We start from the raw sequence: 15,974 nt of genomic DNA on the forward strand, positions 1-15,974 counted from the left end.
AAGGGGAATGCTCTGTATACAGTCTGACATGAGTGTTATGTAGACTTCTGTTTTAAATTAATCCTTGGTCAATCAGCACAACATCCTAAAATTTACAAAGCAGTAGGTTAAATGAATATGCACTGCAAGTTACTCTTCGTCGTCTGACCTATGTTTAAAATTGCAGTTGCCAGTCCAACAAGAAACCAACTTTCATTTGTGCTTGCTTTATAATATTAATCAGATTAGCAGTGAATGTGCTTCTGTTGAAATTGTGTTGTAATGCTAGTCTAACTTGCTCCCCTCTCTCTCATATTGCTGATGGTTAATCTTTTTTCCCTTTCCAGCTGAATGGTCTTAAAATGGTGGATGAACCCATGGAAGAAGGAGAACCATATTCTTATAATGTAAGTATATTTTGATGAATGTAGTATTGGATGCCTATGGCTTGCATAGAGCCAGAGGAGAAGTCTTTTTAATAAATGTACCCACTTTTAGGAGTTGTGCGCCTTGGTTTATGAGCCACAAAGCAAGCAATATAAACAATTGGAGATGACTGAATGAGGCTTCCTTCTACTTGGAGGCCAGGTCAAAACCCAACCTCATTTCTAATCTTTTATTTCTGGGGGAGGGGGTAATATCAACTGTTGATTTTGCTGTAAAGATATAATGGAGCAAAGAGATTAATTCTGATTTTTCTCATTAAAAAACACACACACACACACACACACACACACACACACACCCCAAGCGAAAAAAGTAGGTCTGCATCCCATTCTTGACTTTCGAAAGTTGATTAAACATTTCAGAAAGATGAAGTTTAATGGATTTTTTTTTCTGGAAACCATTATTCCTTCTCCATTTTAGCAGATTGGATTATGGCCCTCTGTTTAATCATTCCTTCTTCCAGGCATTCTCTTGATCAAGTCAAGAAAAAGTATACATCTTACTTCCCAATGTTGATCAGGAGAATGCATAGGATGTGTATCAGATTTAAAGCGAGCAATAGCCATTTCTGTTGCTTTCTGCTCTCCATGAAGTTGTTTAGTTAATATCTGATGATAGTGACTGACCATCCTTATCTTAAGAAATGCATAACCTTGCCAAGCTGATTGCCTCATAAAATCTCCGTCAAGGTGGTATATTCTCTTTTCAGTTTGTTGGGACTGAAGAGGAAAAGTCCCATACTGAGCTTGACTCTGCTATTGAATATGTATAGGTGCAATTCTGGAAGATTCACTGAGTGAATTGCTTGGCCACAAGCATGAAAGCTGAATGTCTGGTGTTTTATTTCAAAGCAAGTATCTGATGTTTGATAGATGCTTTTTTTAATTGGGGACAGGGCTCGTTCACAATTATTTCTCTGTGCCTCATTGCTTTTCAAGATTTGGAGGAAGATTCTCAGCTCCTTCTGTAAATTAGGATTCTTATATGAGTCTAAAGTTGGGGTGCCACAAAATTGGCAGTCTATCACTTCAAAAAAAATCTTGGCCTGTTTTTTTTTATTGGGCTGTTTGGCTGCTAGCTAAGAATTCTTAAAATTTTCTGTTAAACTTCCTAAACCCACTTAATTTAAATATTAGATTCATGTAGCCTATGTTTTGAGTCAATTTAGTGTGAGTTGTAAGGGAGAAAACTTGTCAAACTTCAGGGCATGAGGGCACTGATTAGGATTAGGGAAGAACTTTGTCTTACTCTATACTACATTAAAAAAAAGATTCATACTAAAAGAGGTCTTAAACTCCAGTTCCCTGCCTTCACGGCAGGACCAAGCACCATCTAGATAGATCATACCTGATAGATGTCTATCCAACCTGCTTTTAAATAACTCCGGTGATGGAGATTCCACAACCTCCTTAGGCAATTTATTCCAGTGTTTAAACATCCTGACAGTTAGGAAGCTTTTCCTAATGTCCAACCTAAATCTCCTTTGTTGCATTTAAAGCCATTGCTTCTTGTCCTATTATTAGAGACCAAGGAGAACATTTTTTTTCTTTTTCCTCCTTGTAACACTCTTTTAGATACTTGAAAACAGCTATCCTGTCCCCTCTCAGTCTTGTCTCTTCTAAACTAAACAATCCCAGTTCTTTCAGTCTTCCGTAATAAGTCATGTTTTCTAGACCTTTAGTAATTTTTGTTGCTCTTCTCTGGATCTTCTGCAATTTCTCCACAGCTTTCTTGAAATGTGATGCCCAGAACTGGACACAATACTCCAACTGAGGTGATCAGTGAAGTGGTGATCAATACCCTCTGAAACATTACATGCTAGAACAGGGTTTCTCAACTTTTGTGGATTGTTTGATAGATAAAGTGGGGGAAGTAATATCTTTAATTAGACCAGAGTGTGTTTGTGAGAGATGGTTTGGTCAGTTTATAGCTGGTGTTCCCTTTAATTTTTAATGTTCATATTGGTACATGTATCTTGTGTGTACCAATGTGGAGATATCACATCAATATGAGGATATGACACACACATCCATATTGGTGCACTTAACAAAATTCATTCCTCACACGGATGATCTGTGACGAGGTGAGACCGAAGCATTTGGAATGGGGATGCAGGGCTGGGACAGAGAGTTGAAGTGCAGGGGTGGAGGCTGTGACTTGGCATGTGAGATCAGGGCTGGGGCTGAGGTGTTTTGGGTACAAGCTTTTGCGGGAAAGAGTGCTGACCTCCAGTCTTCTCTCATTACAGCAGCTGCTGGCCAGGTGAAATGTGGCCCTCTGCTGTCAGGGCAGATCCAGTGAGACTTAGTGGGATGGAGGAGGGGCGCCTCTTTCCTGGCTGCCGCAGTCCTGTGCTCCTGGGGATGGCAGAGTGAAAACTTTGAGAAAGTGCCTCTCGTCTGGCCACAGAAGCTCACTGCTAGCCAAAGCTCCCTCTCACCTGTTCTCAGCCCTAGGGCCGGGGGGGAAGAGGGTGGCAGAGGTAGAAGCGCATCTCCCCCGGCTGCGATAGCTGCATGCAGGAAGCCCTGAGCACCTGCATGGCTGTGCAGCTTAAAGTCAACTTTGGTTATGACAGACCTTATGCTGGGTGACAGAGCTTAGTGCATTACTGTTTTGACTTCAGTCCCCCTTTCACTGTTGTTGTTTTGGTAGTTTGGCTATATGGCTTCTGAAGTGTTCTATAAGAGAAAATACTAAGTAGTGTAATCTACCTATTTAAATAAAAAATATAGTCATTTTGACCTTTCTGTGAAAATAGCTTTTTTAGATATACTGTACTGATGACAGATCCTTCCCACATTTTGCCAAGTTACAGCTCCAAAACATGTTTAATATTGATACTTTCTATGCTGAATGGATATTAGAATCAATCTCAAACTAAGTAATTCTCCACAGTAAAAAGCTTAAATTTATAATGGGAAAAGTTGTTTCTCAGCAAATATCCGAATCTTCTGGATAGGCTCCTGAAGAAGAGGTATCAAATAGAATATTTACCATGTGTTGCTCAGGTCCGTAACTCAATTAACTTTTGTTTTTTGGAAAATGAAAATTTATTAGACTCTAACTTGGTAAAAATCTGTGCCGTATGGTAAATGGAAATACTTTACTTGAACTGAAGGAATCTCGCAGAGCTTGCTAGATTTGATTGTGAGGTGCTTGGCGCCACACACCCCTAACGCTGTAATTAAATTATTGGGTGACAAGCCAAAACTGATAGTGGTCATGCTGTAGGTGCTGGATAACCTCCAGTTTAAGCAGCTGAAATTAACTACCTCTTTTGCAAGCAAGTGAGTCAGTGAGGCTTGGCACACGCTAAGCCTGGAAATGGATGTTGTTGCCCTGGTAGCAAAGTGCAAAAGCATTTACCCAGTATTGTAATCCAGGGAAACTAGACCAGGAATAAAAAAGAAACTGTTTAAATATATTTTTACTGCTCAAGTTGAATGAATGTAACAAGAATGTTAAAAAGTAGCATTTAGAAATGTTCTGTTATAGTATCATGTTTGTTGGGGAAATACTGTAATTTGACTGACCCATTGGGGAAAAATATTAAAATGAAAAACTTTTTTTTTATGATGAGGGTCAGATTATGTGGAATTATAATTGAGAAAAGTATTTGCAAAGGGCAAGTTAGTGGTGCAAGCCAGAGTGTGAATCTAGAGCACACCGTCTTCCTGCAAGCTTACTCACCGAAACTGCTCCCAAAAGTCAAAGTGCACTACAGAACTTGTAGCGTCTGATAGGAGCATCTGCATGGCAACTAGTGATTCAAACTTTGGCTTTCCATGCGCTGACCATGTAGATATGCCCAGAGCCAAATACACTGCAAATGTACCGCACTTTGGTAGCTGCTTCACCCAATTGAAATTTATAAAAGCATTATTGGAACTTACATAAATGTTTTATGCACACAAGTAAAACTGAGCATTATGTTTTTTGACATTTATTTTTTGATGCAGGTGTTGCGGAGGTCTGTGCATGCTGCAAAGGTGCCAAGTTGCAACACTCTAATAGTAGTTAACTAAATAGCATACCAAATATAAAATAACCTGCTTTTTAAAATAAATGTTTTACCTTTATGAAGGGCATCTTTATATCAATTTATTCTTTATTTTCATCGACAATCGCATGAAAAACAAAAATTTCTTCTCCATTCCCATTTAATAACTGTCAGTTTCCACAGCAACCAATTGTGATGTCAGAGGATAATGATTCAAGGTGGGTGATAAACATAAGAGCAGATGAATTCTTAAGAAATCTGTTTTATGCAAATTTTCTAAGTATTAAGGAACAAAAATGAAGATAGTGATGTTGAAATAGAAAGGTTTCTCAGTAAAATGTTTCTGTCTTTAATATGAAGCATCAACAGCTATTTAAGACTTCATTAGGCAGTTGAATTTATAACTAAGGAAATTCTTGCTGTCACCAGGCAACTTGAATACTAGTATTTCTTAAAGACAAAGTTATGCTATGACTACACTAGCACTTCTGCTGGTATAATTTATGTTGTTCAAGGGTGTGAAAAAAATACTTATTTGAGTGACATAAGTTATGCTGACTAGAAGTGCTTGCTAGTTGACGGGAGACACTTTCCAGGCAACACTGGGAGTGGTTTAATTATTTAATTATTCAGTGGGAGAGTACTTTCTTGTCAGCCGGGAGTGGCTTCATGAGCAATCTTATAGCGACACAGCTTCATTGATACATCTGTGCCACTGTAAGCTTGCTAATGTAGATGTAACCTTGAATTCCTAATGTATGTAGAATGAAAACCAGTTGGAAAGGTGTGTTGGTTCTTGTATTGGGTGGAATGAGGCCTGAATGTAAGAACTTCCCTACATTTTTGCACCATGGGGGTTCAACTGCTATTTCCAAAGGTGATTCATGATCGGTCTTGGGAGGGGCTTCCACCAAAATTTTAATTGCAAAATGGGGTGTCTTTTATGCTACCTCCCTGTCCCAATGTATGGCCCTCTCTGCACCCCTTGTCCTGCAGTCACCTGTGGTTGTTTCCCTGTGCTGATAGAACCGGAATTCTTTTTAAAATGAAGTGGTTTTGCCACTGCTGCCAGCATAACACACCGAAGAATATGGAAGAGAAGGCTAGAGAAATATAGTAAGTTATGCTTTTCTTCGTTAGCTCAACAGGTGAAAAGAAAAGAATTGAGCACTGATTCTTCTGTGGGAAAGTTTCTCCTATTAAAATGGCCTCAGACTTTGTATATTAATATTTCCTATGCGGAAATGCTAAGCAGTATAGCTGATGCAGTAGAGCAGTTCCATTTTGTGGTAACTTTTGAGGGCTGATGTGGTGTAGTGGAGGTGCTGTCTGCTCTGTAACCCAGGGTCTCCCTGCCTTGTGATGTGTGATTCCCACTGACTCACCCACATGTTGTGATGTGGTATCAGTACCTTGCTGGTTGCTGTGCTTGGGCGGTGGGCTGTGGATGACCCCTACTGGTCTCTGCCCGGGAGCGCTGCCCAGGAGGTGGGCTGCCTAAGTCATGTAGACACAGACCCAACAAGTCAGACGAATTGGAACTAAGGAAGTCAGTATTCGGGGGAAGGGGAGTTGCTGGTGGAGAAACATGAAGGGAACAGCCGGGGCTGAGGGGCTAGGAGTGATGGATCCCTAACCCAAGGAGTCTGAGTTCCCACACTTGTTCCCATACTTAAATTTTCCAACTGTTTGCGGGCAATGAAGATGCCATCTCAGCTGTTCAGAAAACTTGAGTAGCTTTGACTACCCTGTTCACTTCTGTAAAAGGGGAAAAGAGGTGCTGTCACACAACTGTGAGTGGGTGATGATGGTTCTTCTCTAAAATTTATTTATTTTTCTTTTTGTATCCCTCTTTCTCTTCTGTTACTCTCTGCAAGCTGGAAGATTCTTGTACCCAGACAATTGCAGCATATTGGTGATTTACATTGGGAAGAGATCTTTCAATTCACTTATTTCATACATCATGTATCATAGTTATTCTGTGCATGAAATCTTGCTTAATGGTGAAAGAAATAAAATGAAGTCATCTGGTCTTGATTTCGTGACATTCAGAGATGGACAATCTATCAATTTCTTTGTTTAATATTTGCAGCATACTTACTAGACCAATTCCAATGGTTGTTGTCAGCTCCAGGAGAAGCAGAATTAAGCTGTGTTCTGGGGTGGCACGTATACTACATTTTCTAGCTTTGAGATTTAAGTTTAGCTGCCTCTCTTATTCTGGAAGGGTACAAGAAACTAGCAGACAACCATACCTCTGAATTAATGAAGTCTATGTACATTTAATCTAATTCAAGGAAGAATTATCTTGTTATAGAAGATATAGTTAATGTTACAGTTGTAGTTTCAGGAATTGAAGGAGAAAATTAACCTGTTTGCTTGGGCATAGAGTTTAATGAGTTAATGTTTAATCTTGGGTTTTGTTGTCACAGAAGCCTGCACACTGTTTTTACTCCTGCCTGTTAATTTGAGTAGAAAGACCCTCTGGCTGTGAATGTGGCTATCAGGGTTCCAGAAAACACCACCACCTTCGTGCTATTTCTGTCAAAGGAGAGGATTTTGGTGGGATGCCTTGAATCATAGAATAATAGGACTGGAAGGGACCTCGAGAGGTCGAGTCCAGCCCTCCGCCCTCAACGCAGGACCAAGCTCCGTCTACACCATCCCTGACAGATGTCTGTCTAACCTGTTCTTAAATATCTCCAGAGAGGGAGATTCCACCACCTCCCTTGGCAATTTATTCCAATATTTGACCACCCTGACAGTTAGGAATTTTTTCCTAATGTCCAATCTAAACCTCCCCTGCTGCACTTTAAGCCCATTACTCCTTGTCCTGTCCTCAGAAACCAAGAGGAACAAATTTTCTCCTTCCTCCTTGTGACACCCTTTTAGATATTTGAAAACCGCTATCATGTCCCCCCTTAATCTTCTTTTTTCCAAACTAAACAAGCCCAGTTCATGAAGCCTGGCTTCATAGGTCATGTTCTCTAAACCTTTAATCATTCTTGTCGCTCTTCTCTGTACCCTTTCCAATTTCTCCACATCTTTCTTGAAATGTGGCGCCCAGAACTGGACACAGTACTCCAGCTGAGGCCTAACTAGTGCAGAGTAGAGCGGCAGAATGACTTCACGAGTTTAGCTTACAACACACCTGTTGATACAACCTAGAATCATATTTGCTTTTTTTGCAACAGCATCACACTGTTGACTCATATTCAACTTGTGGTCCACTATGACCCCTAGATCCCTTTCCGCCATGCTCCTTCCTAGACAGTCGCGTCCCATCTTGTATGTATGGAACTAATTGTTCCTTCCTAAGTGGAGCACTTTGCATTTCTCTTTATTAAACCTCATCCTCTTTACCTCTGACCATTTCTCTAACTTGCTAAGGTCATTTTGAATTATGTCCCTATCCTCCAAAGAAGTTGCAACCCTACCCAGTTTGGTATCATCTGCAAATTTAAGTGTACTCTCTATCCCAATATCTACATCATTGATGAAGATATTGAACAGTACGGGTCCCAAAACAGACCCTTGCGGAACTCCACTTGTTATCCCTTTCCAGCAGGATTTAGCACCATTAACAACAACTCTCTGACTGCGGTTATCCAGCCAATTATGCACCCACCTTATCGTGGCCCTATCTAAGTTATATTTGCCTAGTTTATCAATAAGAATATCATGCGAGACCGTATCAAATGCCTTACTAAAGTCTAGGTATACGACATCCACCGCTTCTCCCTTATCCACAAGGCTCATTATCCTATCAAAGAAAGCTATCAGATTAGTTTGGCATGACTTGTTCTTCACAAACCCATGCTGGCTATTCCCTATCACTTTATTACCTTCCAAGTGTTTGCATATGATTTCCTTAATTACCTGCTCCATTATCTTCCCTGGGACGGACGTTAAACTGACCGGTCTCTAGTTTCCTGGGTTGTTCTTATTCCCCTTTTTATAGATGGGCACAATATTTGCCCTTTTCCAGTCTTCTGGAATCTCCCCTGTCTGCCATGATTTTTCAAAAATCATAGCTAAAGGCTCAGATACCTCCTCTATCAGCTCCTTGAGTATCCTGGGATGCATTTCATCAGGACCTGGTGACTTGCTGACATCTAACTTTCCTAAGTGATTTTTAACTTGTTCTTTGTGTATCCTATCTTCTAAACTTACCCTCTCTCTGCTTGTATTCACTACGTTAGGCACACCTCCAGACTTCTCGGTGAAGACCGAAACAAAAAAGTCATTGAGCATCTCCGCCATTTCCAAGTTTCCTGTTACTGCTTCTCCCTCCTCACTGAGCAGTGGGCCTACCCTGTCCTTGGTCTTCCTCTTGCTTCTAATGTATTTAGAAAAGGTCTTCTTGTTTCCCTTTATGCCTGTAGCTAGTTTGATCTCATTTTGTGCCTTTGCCTTTCTAATCTTGCCCCTGCATTCCCGTGTTGCTTGCCTATATTCATCCTTTGTTATTTGTCCTAGTTTCCATTTTTTATATGACTCCTTTTTTATTTTGAGATCATGCAAGATCTCCTTGTTAAGCCAAGCTGGTCTTTTGCCATATTTTCTATCTTTCCTACACAGCGGAATTGTTTGCTTTTGGGCCCTTAACAACGTCCCTTTGAAATACTTCCAACTCTCCTCAGTTGTTTTTCCCTTCAGTCTTGCTTCCCATGGGACCTTACCTACAAGTTCTCTGAGCTTATCAAAATCTGCCTTCCTGAAATCCATTACCTCAATTGTGCTGGTCTCCCTTCTACCTTTCCTTAAGATCATGAACTCTATTTCATGATCACTGTCCCCTATACTGTCTTCCACTTTCAAGTTCTCAACTAGTTCCTCCCTATTTGTTAAAACCAAATCCAGAACAACTTGAGTCAAGACCTTAGGGGGAGAGACTGTTCTTTTCCAGGTTACTCTCAGGATCAGCAGAACTTTCACAGATTTATCTGAGGTTTTTCCATATCTGTTGTTGCCTTAAGCATCTCTTTAGATCTGACATTAGAAGCTTTCATCCATGTTCCTAAGCAGTAGCTTTCTCTTTTCCTCAAAGTAGCCATAGTAAAAATGTGATGTCAGAAAATCAGTCCTCCCACATGGGGCAGGGCTATTTTCCCCCTTCTTGTCCTCCTGTATCTGAGCCGTAACACCATAGTGCATGCATCAAGTTTGTTATCTTCCCTCTAGATCTAGCTTGAGCATAGAAAACAGTAATATGGAGGTATTGAGTAGAATTGGGCACCTCTAGCTTGAAGGTAGTGAGTCCAATGCTAGATTCATTAGAGTCTATTCACTTCTGCTTGCTGTGCTCAAGAAATGAATCAACATTTTTTCTTGTTACATCTGATCTCCTCTAGCCTCAAATTTTTCAAGGCACAAATGACCTTTCCTATTATTGTGGTAGACCCAAGCACTTAACTTGATTTAAAGGATGCTTATTTTATATTCTGTGTGGCTTACCAGAAGTTTCTCATTTGCCTTGGGTTAAATATGTCTGCAATACATCATCTCGTTTGGTTTAACCTTGGCTCCCAGGGTTTTCTGAATAGTGGCTGCTTTCATACTGCACACACAGATTTCTGTACTGTTAACTGCACTGCTTATAAAATAAGGTGCCATCCCTGTAAAAAGCAATTAGGGTAGTTGAAGACCCCATCTAATCTCCTACCCTACCTCAGCTCAGGTTTGTATTACACTTTGAAAAGAATGAATCAATCACAGCAAATCTTGATCTTTCTGTGAACAGTTTTACATATCACAGTGGTGGCCTTTCCATTGGATGAAGAATTTTTTAGGTTTTGTTTGACGATTCATATCCTGTTGACAGTTGCCAAGAATATGCACATCCTCATATTACTTAGGTCAGTAACCTCATTTTTGTTTATTCCTACTCTTGCTTTTACTCTCAGCTAACTTAAAAGGATGAAGGAATTATCAGTAAATTTTCATTAACAATATTTCAGCCAAGGTCAAGCATACATTTCATCCCCAAATGATTTTGAGAGAGCTAAAAAAACTGAAGCCAGGGGTTTAGAATGGAAGTGTCATCTCATTCTAGAATATCTCTATTGTGATACTGTAATTCTTTTCATCTGAGAACTTGTAATGGTTGCAATCTATCATCTACTTACAAACCTCCAATAAAAGTATTATCTTAGTGGAGAGGAATCTGGTGAGGAAACAGACTTTAGGTTCAAGATTCCTAAATGAGAATATATATAAACAGTAACAAAAACAATTTTTTAAAATTATGAAAAATAACACAAATACCCTTTCAACAATATATGCAAAATACAAGAAGTATTTGTAATGTGTACATCTTGTGAGAGAGAACTGTTTCAATACTTTTCAATGCTGTATTGATTTTCCCCCTCATTTTTTTTTAAACAGGATGAAGGAAACGTGAAAGAAATTCCTATTACCCACCATGTGAAAGAAGGGTGTGAGAAAGCAGATCCTGCACAATTTGAATTACTTAAGGTTCTTGGTCAGGGATCATTTGGAAAGGTAAGATATAAACTTCCCTTTTCTAACTCTCTACTTCTAATAGAGATCTACTTAGTCCTACTTGTTAACATTAATGAATGTCTCCGTTAAAGTTGCTTTTATAGCTTCTGAATCCTCCTAAATGCTGAATATCTTTCTCTTTTGTTGTAGAGCTTAGTGTCCCAGGATACTGATGGATTCCATAGGCCTTTGTGCATTAGTACTCTGCCTGTGACGTGCATATCTCACTTTGATCAACACATTGTTTATCCTTAGCATTAGAAACACAATCCTGCTGTACTCCTGTGGGCAAAACTCTCATTAAAGTGAAGATAAACTTAAAAAAACCCAAACAGTCTTGTAGCACTTTAAAGACTAACAGAACATGTAGATCCGTGGTCACCAACAGGTCGATTGCAATCGACTGGTCGATCACGAGGTGTCCTGTCCGCCCCGCCCCCATTTCCCTCCCACCCTCGAGAAGCCCCACTACCTACCTCAAGTGAAAATGGAGGTAGTGTAGGCTTCCCAGGGATGGACAGAAGCTGAGGTGCAGGCGCGCGTGCTGGGGGCTTCCCTGTGCGGGGTCGTCCCCGGGGCAGGCGCACGTGCGCACACGCAGGCCTTCCCTGCGCCGCGGGGGGAGTCGGCCCCAGGGCAGGCACGTGCTGGTTTCCTGGGAATCCTGAGAGGAGGTAGATACTGGGGACTCTCTGCCTCCACTGGCACCCCACTCCCCAGCCACAGAACTCTGTCCCTACTCTCCTGTCCCCACTCCCCGAACTCTGTCCCCACTCCCCTGTCCCCAGCCACAGAACTCTGTCTCCACTCCCCTGTCCCCACTAGCCGAACTCTGTCCCCACTCCCCTGTCTCCAGCCACAGAACTCTGTCCCCACTCTCCTGTCCCCAGCCACAGAACTCTGTTCCTATTCCTGTCTCCACTGGCACTCTGTCCCCTGCTGCAGAACCCTGTCCTCTGCCCTCCCAGCACCCTGTTCCCTCTCCCCTGCCCCCAGCCACAGAACTCTGTCCCCACAAAATGTATAATTATAAATGCTTCATTTTAGATCTAAATAGAATGAATAAAAACCAGACCATTTATTTCATAACTATAAACACGTGATTTTAACTTTATACATCGCACAATTTAAAAATAAACTGTTTATCAGAGTGTGTAAGTAAGGACGGGGGATAGCAAATGATGGACAGGAGGAGAATAGAGAGGGCGGGGCTTCAAGAAAGGGGTGGGGCTTCAAGAAAGGGGTGGGGTGGTAGATCTTCGCCTGTTCGGAGATTTAAAAAGTGATCTTGGGTGTAAAAAGGTTGGAGACCACTGATGTAGATGGTATCATGAGCTTTTGTGGGCACAGCCCATTTCTTCAGATGACCCTTCAAAAGTGGGCTGTGCCTACAAAAGCTCATGATACCATCTGCATGTTTTATTAGTCTTTAAAGTGCTACCAGTCTATTTGTTGTTTTAAGTTTATCCTGTACAGACTAATTCAGCTACTCCCTGAAGCTTATTAAAGTGAAGGGTAGTTTTCCTATAAGTAACAGGACTGCAGTGTTGGGTGCAGAATAATACAGAAACGTTTTTAATCCTAATGAAACTCTCAACAGTTTGAGAATGTCAGAGAAGGGGGAGACAGATTTTAGAGGCCTATCCTGTGAAAACTACCCCTTCAGAGGGGTAGCTGAGTTAGTTTTTAAGGTGCTGCAAGACTATTCATTGTTTTATATGTTTTTCCAGTTACAGACTAACAAAACATAGATGGTATCATGAGCTTTCGTGGGCACAACCCACTTCTTCAGATGAATAGAGTTCTTAAAAGTCCAGTTTCTAAATAGGGGGGATGGGGGAGAAGAAAGAAGGGGGGAAAAAGGAAAGAAATAGTCAATTACAGTGTCCATGCTACATGAAGCTGATAGAGAAGGTGCAAATTGTTCTTAAGTACTCATTGTTTCACTTTTATATCATTAGGATGTGGAAGTTAATGGGGGCATCCAGCCAATGTCTTTATTCATACCTTTTGATAGGAATCAAACTTGTCAATGAAGTTAAGTTCTAAGACAGGCATGTCAAACTCGAAGCCTATTGAGGGCCACACAAACAAAAACTGATAGCTTTCAGGGCCACCAATGTACTTCTATCGGAAAGTCTTAATTATTTATTATAGATTATGTTTTAGGTATGTTGTATAATTTTTTTCAGGTCTTGTTTGAATATAATACAATAATTTGATATGTAAAATTTATTTTTATAATTTTTAAATATAAAATGTAAAGTACTTAATTATTTTTATGATACATGACTTGTTTTGTTGAAATACAAACAAATATAGACTAAAACAATAAGGGAGAGTCTCATAGTTCAGAGTAATTGCTTCAGCCTGGCAAACAGTAGCCTTTGAATTTTTTTTAAAGAAACACAGGGTAAACCAGGTACATGCTGATTCTTTTTTTGCCTTGGAATTTAAATATGACATCTATATTGGCTGCCTTATTCTGCATCCATACCCTCCTCCCCTGCCTGCTCTAAATGTCTGTTTGTTCCCAGAAGGATTACCAAAACGAATCAAGTGGCTTGCAAAGCTGGCCTTTATGCTATCCTTAGGATTTCTTAAACTTTGCACTTTCAAAGGTACATGTAATATTCTTACACAGATAATCCATGCAAGACTAACAAGTTAATTGCCCTTTGGCTGGCTGATGTACAAGTGCATATTTATTAGCAATATTGTCTGGTTCTTCTTAGATATAAAACTGGATAGTTTCCTTTTCCTTTTTATCTTTAAAGCAGATGTTGTTTGAGCCAAATGGGTATCCTTCAGAAACTGGAAATCCCTCCCAAGTTAAGTCTATAGAGCAGAAAATGAAATGATAGGTAAAATGTAAGATAGATATCAGGTGTACAAAGTAGGAATTGATGAGCAAACAGCCAAAACATGACAAAAGAAATGGATAAAAGGAAACTTTTTTTTTTTTTTACCCAACTCATCTGTGGAACTCACTGCCATTAAAAAGCAGTCAGGTGAAAAGTTTGTAAAATTTTTAAAAGGATGAATGCTTATTGATAATGAAAACATCTAAAATACCATAGGTAGGATAAAAACAGATTAAAACCTACTCATGTTTCAGGCCAGCCACAAACTGATGGGAGTGAAGAAGAAACATTTCCTATCGGGAGATAACTGTCCACTATAGTTTCTTGTGGACATGTGCGAGCACACTCACACCCCATCCTATGACACATCTTGTGTTGGCCATTTTTTCTACAATACTGGACTAGACTAGAGGGTCCCATTGGCTGATTTGGCAATGCCTACATTCCAAGGAAATCATATGAAAAATATTAACACAGTACAGTTAGATATTTAAAACTCAGGACATATGAAAATTAAACTGGGAACCACAAATCAGCCCCGTGTGTGTGTGTGTGTGTGTGTGTGTGTGTGTGTGTGTATATTACAGTACTCATGATTCCGTTCCATTTGGTGGGAAAAAACTGTATGCTATATTATTTGAGAAACAGTATGTGACACCATGCAATTAACACTGAATTGTATGCTTGTACAAGGGGAAGAGCTAAAGGGCAGTGGTCCAATGCCTCCCCCCTGCCTGAGAGCCAGGATCCCCACGCCCCCCTAATCTAATGCCTCACTCCTCTCCCCAGAGCGGGGCACCCCCAACCTAATGTATTCCCTCTCCCCCAGAACCAGGCACCCCTCAGTCATCCCCAATCTAATGCCTCCCTCCTCCCCTAGAGCCAGGCACTGGGTCCCGGATGCCTGGGTCCCGGAGCTGCCGTCGCCATGTCGCTGCCACGCACTTCTCCCTAAGGTGCTGGGGTGGTGTGAGTATAGTGGCCAACTGTGAGCAGGCGCTTGATGCCTGTGCAGAGCGGCCTGGCTGGCTGTGATCTGCACTCAGATGATTCCCTCTTTATTTAGAAACTGGACTTTTAATAATTCCATTCATCTGAAGAAGTGGGTTGTGCTCATGAAAGCTCAGGATACCATCTACGTGTTTTGTTAAGTCTTTATTGTACTGTGAGATTATTTGTTTTTAAAGTTTTTCCTGTGAAAATTAGTTTGTTTTGAGGAAGATATTCTGTCTTGCAAATTCTTGTGTGGAGGTGTCAGAATTAGAAAACGTAAACCTTGTGTCCAGTAGTCCCATGAACCACAAAACAACTGTTTCTTGTCCTTTAAACATTTTTACCTTTTTTGTTGATATAACTCAGTCTAATTAGGACCAGTATTATCCCTCCAGTCTTCCTGTTGTCCGTGCTGAGATCAGTTGTCAGTTTCTTGCATAAGAGATGTATAGTCAGCTTTGTTTACTTAGCATAAGAGGAGGATAAAAATCTTGTGGAAGGGTAGGTAGTATTACTTGATACTTGTGGTAAGTTTAGTTTAATCTTTTCCACACTTACTGTCTCTGAATGTGGAGTACATATTTTCTCACAAGTGGGAGACAGAAAAGGTCTTTTATCTACTCAGTCTCTGCTAATATAGGATTATTCCCTGTTGTGCATTTACTAATGCTTTGTCCAGTCTAACTTTAATTGATCTGTTCATTGAGATTTTTCCAAGGAAAGTACTTTACAGCCTAATAGATCTGTCAGTAAGCTTCCTCTGAACTTCAGCATAAATGATCCCTTCTTTTATTCTGTAACTCCTAATTACACCCTTTCTATGATTGTAAAAACACCCTTTTTATATATGTGTGGCCTGCCATATGTACCACCTGATTTGTTGTTCTTTTCTCCTAACTCAGTTTCTCCAGACATCTAAGTGTTTTTTATTCAATGTATTTTATACCTACCTGTGTGGGGCTTAGGGGAAGGTATAGGTTGAACCTCTCTGAACTGGGACTCTCTGGTGCAGCAACATCTGTGGTCCTGTGGCCGCAGGAGTGTGCTGAGCTGGCCCCAGGGCGACCAGAGCACCAGCGGACTGCAGAGGGGCAGTGATCTACCGTCAGGGGTCAGGAGCCCCAGTGGCGGGCTCCTGCTCAGCCACTGGCAGGGCCAGGAGCCCCAGTGATAGGGCTGGAAGC

General features: G+C 40.7%; 1 protein-coding gene across 5 annotated transcripts in view; it reads left to right on the plus strand.

Moving 5' to 3' along the window:
• RPS6KA6 (ribosomal protein S6 kinase A6) overlaps positions 1 to 15,974 on the plus strand; it is a 124,798-nt gene that overhangs the window by 24,795 nt on the left and 84,029 nt on the right. For 4 of the 5 annotated variants that reach the window (XR_012906857.1, XM_075940769.1, XM_075940766.1 and 1 more), the window contains 2 exons: positions 327 to 386; positions 10,817 to 10,933. Coding sequence is in view for 4 of the 5 variants with exons in the window: in XM_075940766.1 (XP_075796881.1) it covers positions 327 to 386; positions 10,817 to 10,933 (177 nt within the window). In the remaining variant the exon portion in view is untranslated. The remainder of the gene's footprint in view (positions 1 to 326; positions 387 to 10,816; positions 10,934 to 15,974) is intronic. The other variant, XM_075940767.1, reaches the window with a different exon arrangement.

The sequence above is a fragment of the Pelodiscus sinensis genome, chromosome 13 (genome assembly GCF_049634645.1).
Source record: "Pelodiscus sinensis isolate JC-2024 chromosome 13, ASM4963464v1, whole genome shotgun sequence".
NCBI classification, from domain to species: Eukaryota; Metazoa; Chordata; order Testudines; family Trionychidae; genus Pelodiscus; species Pelodiscus sinensis.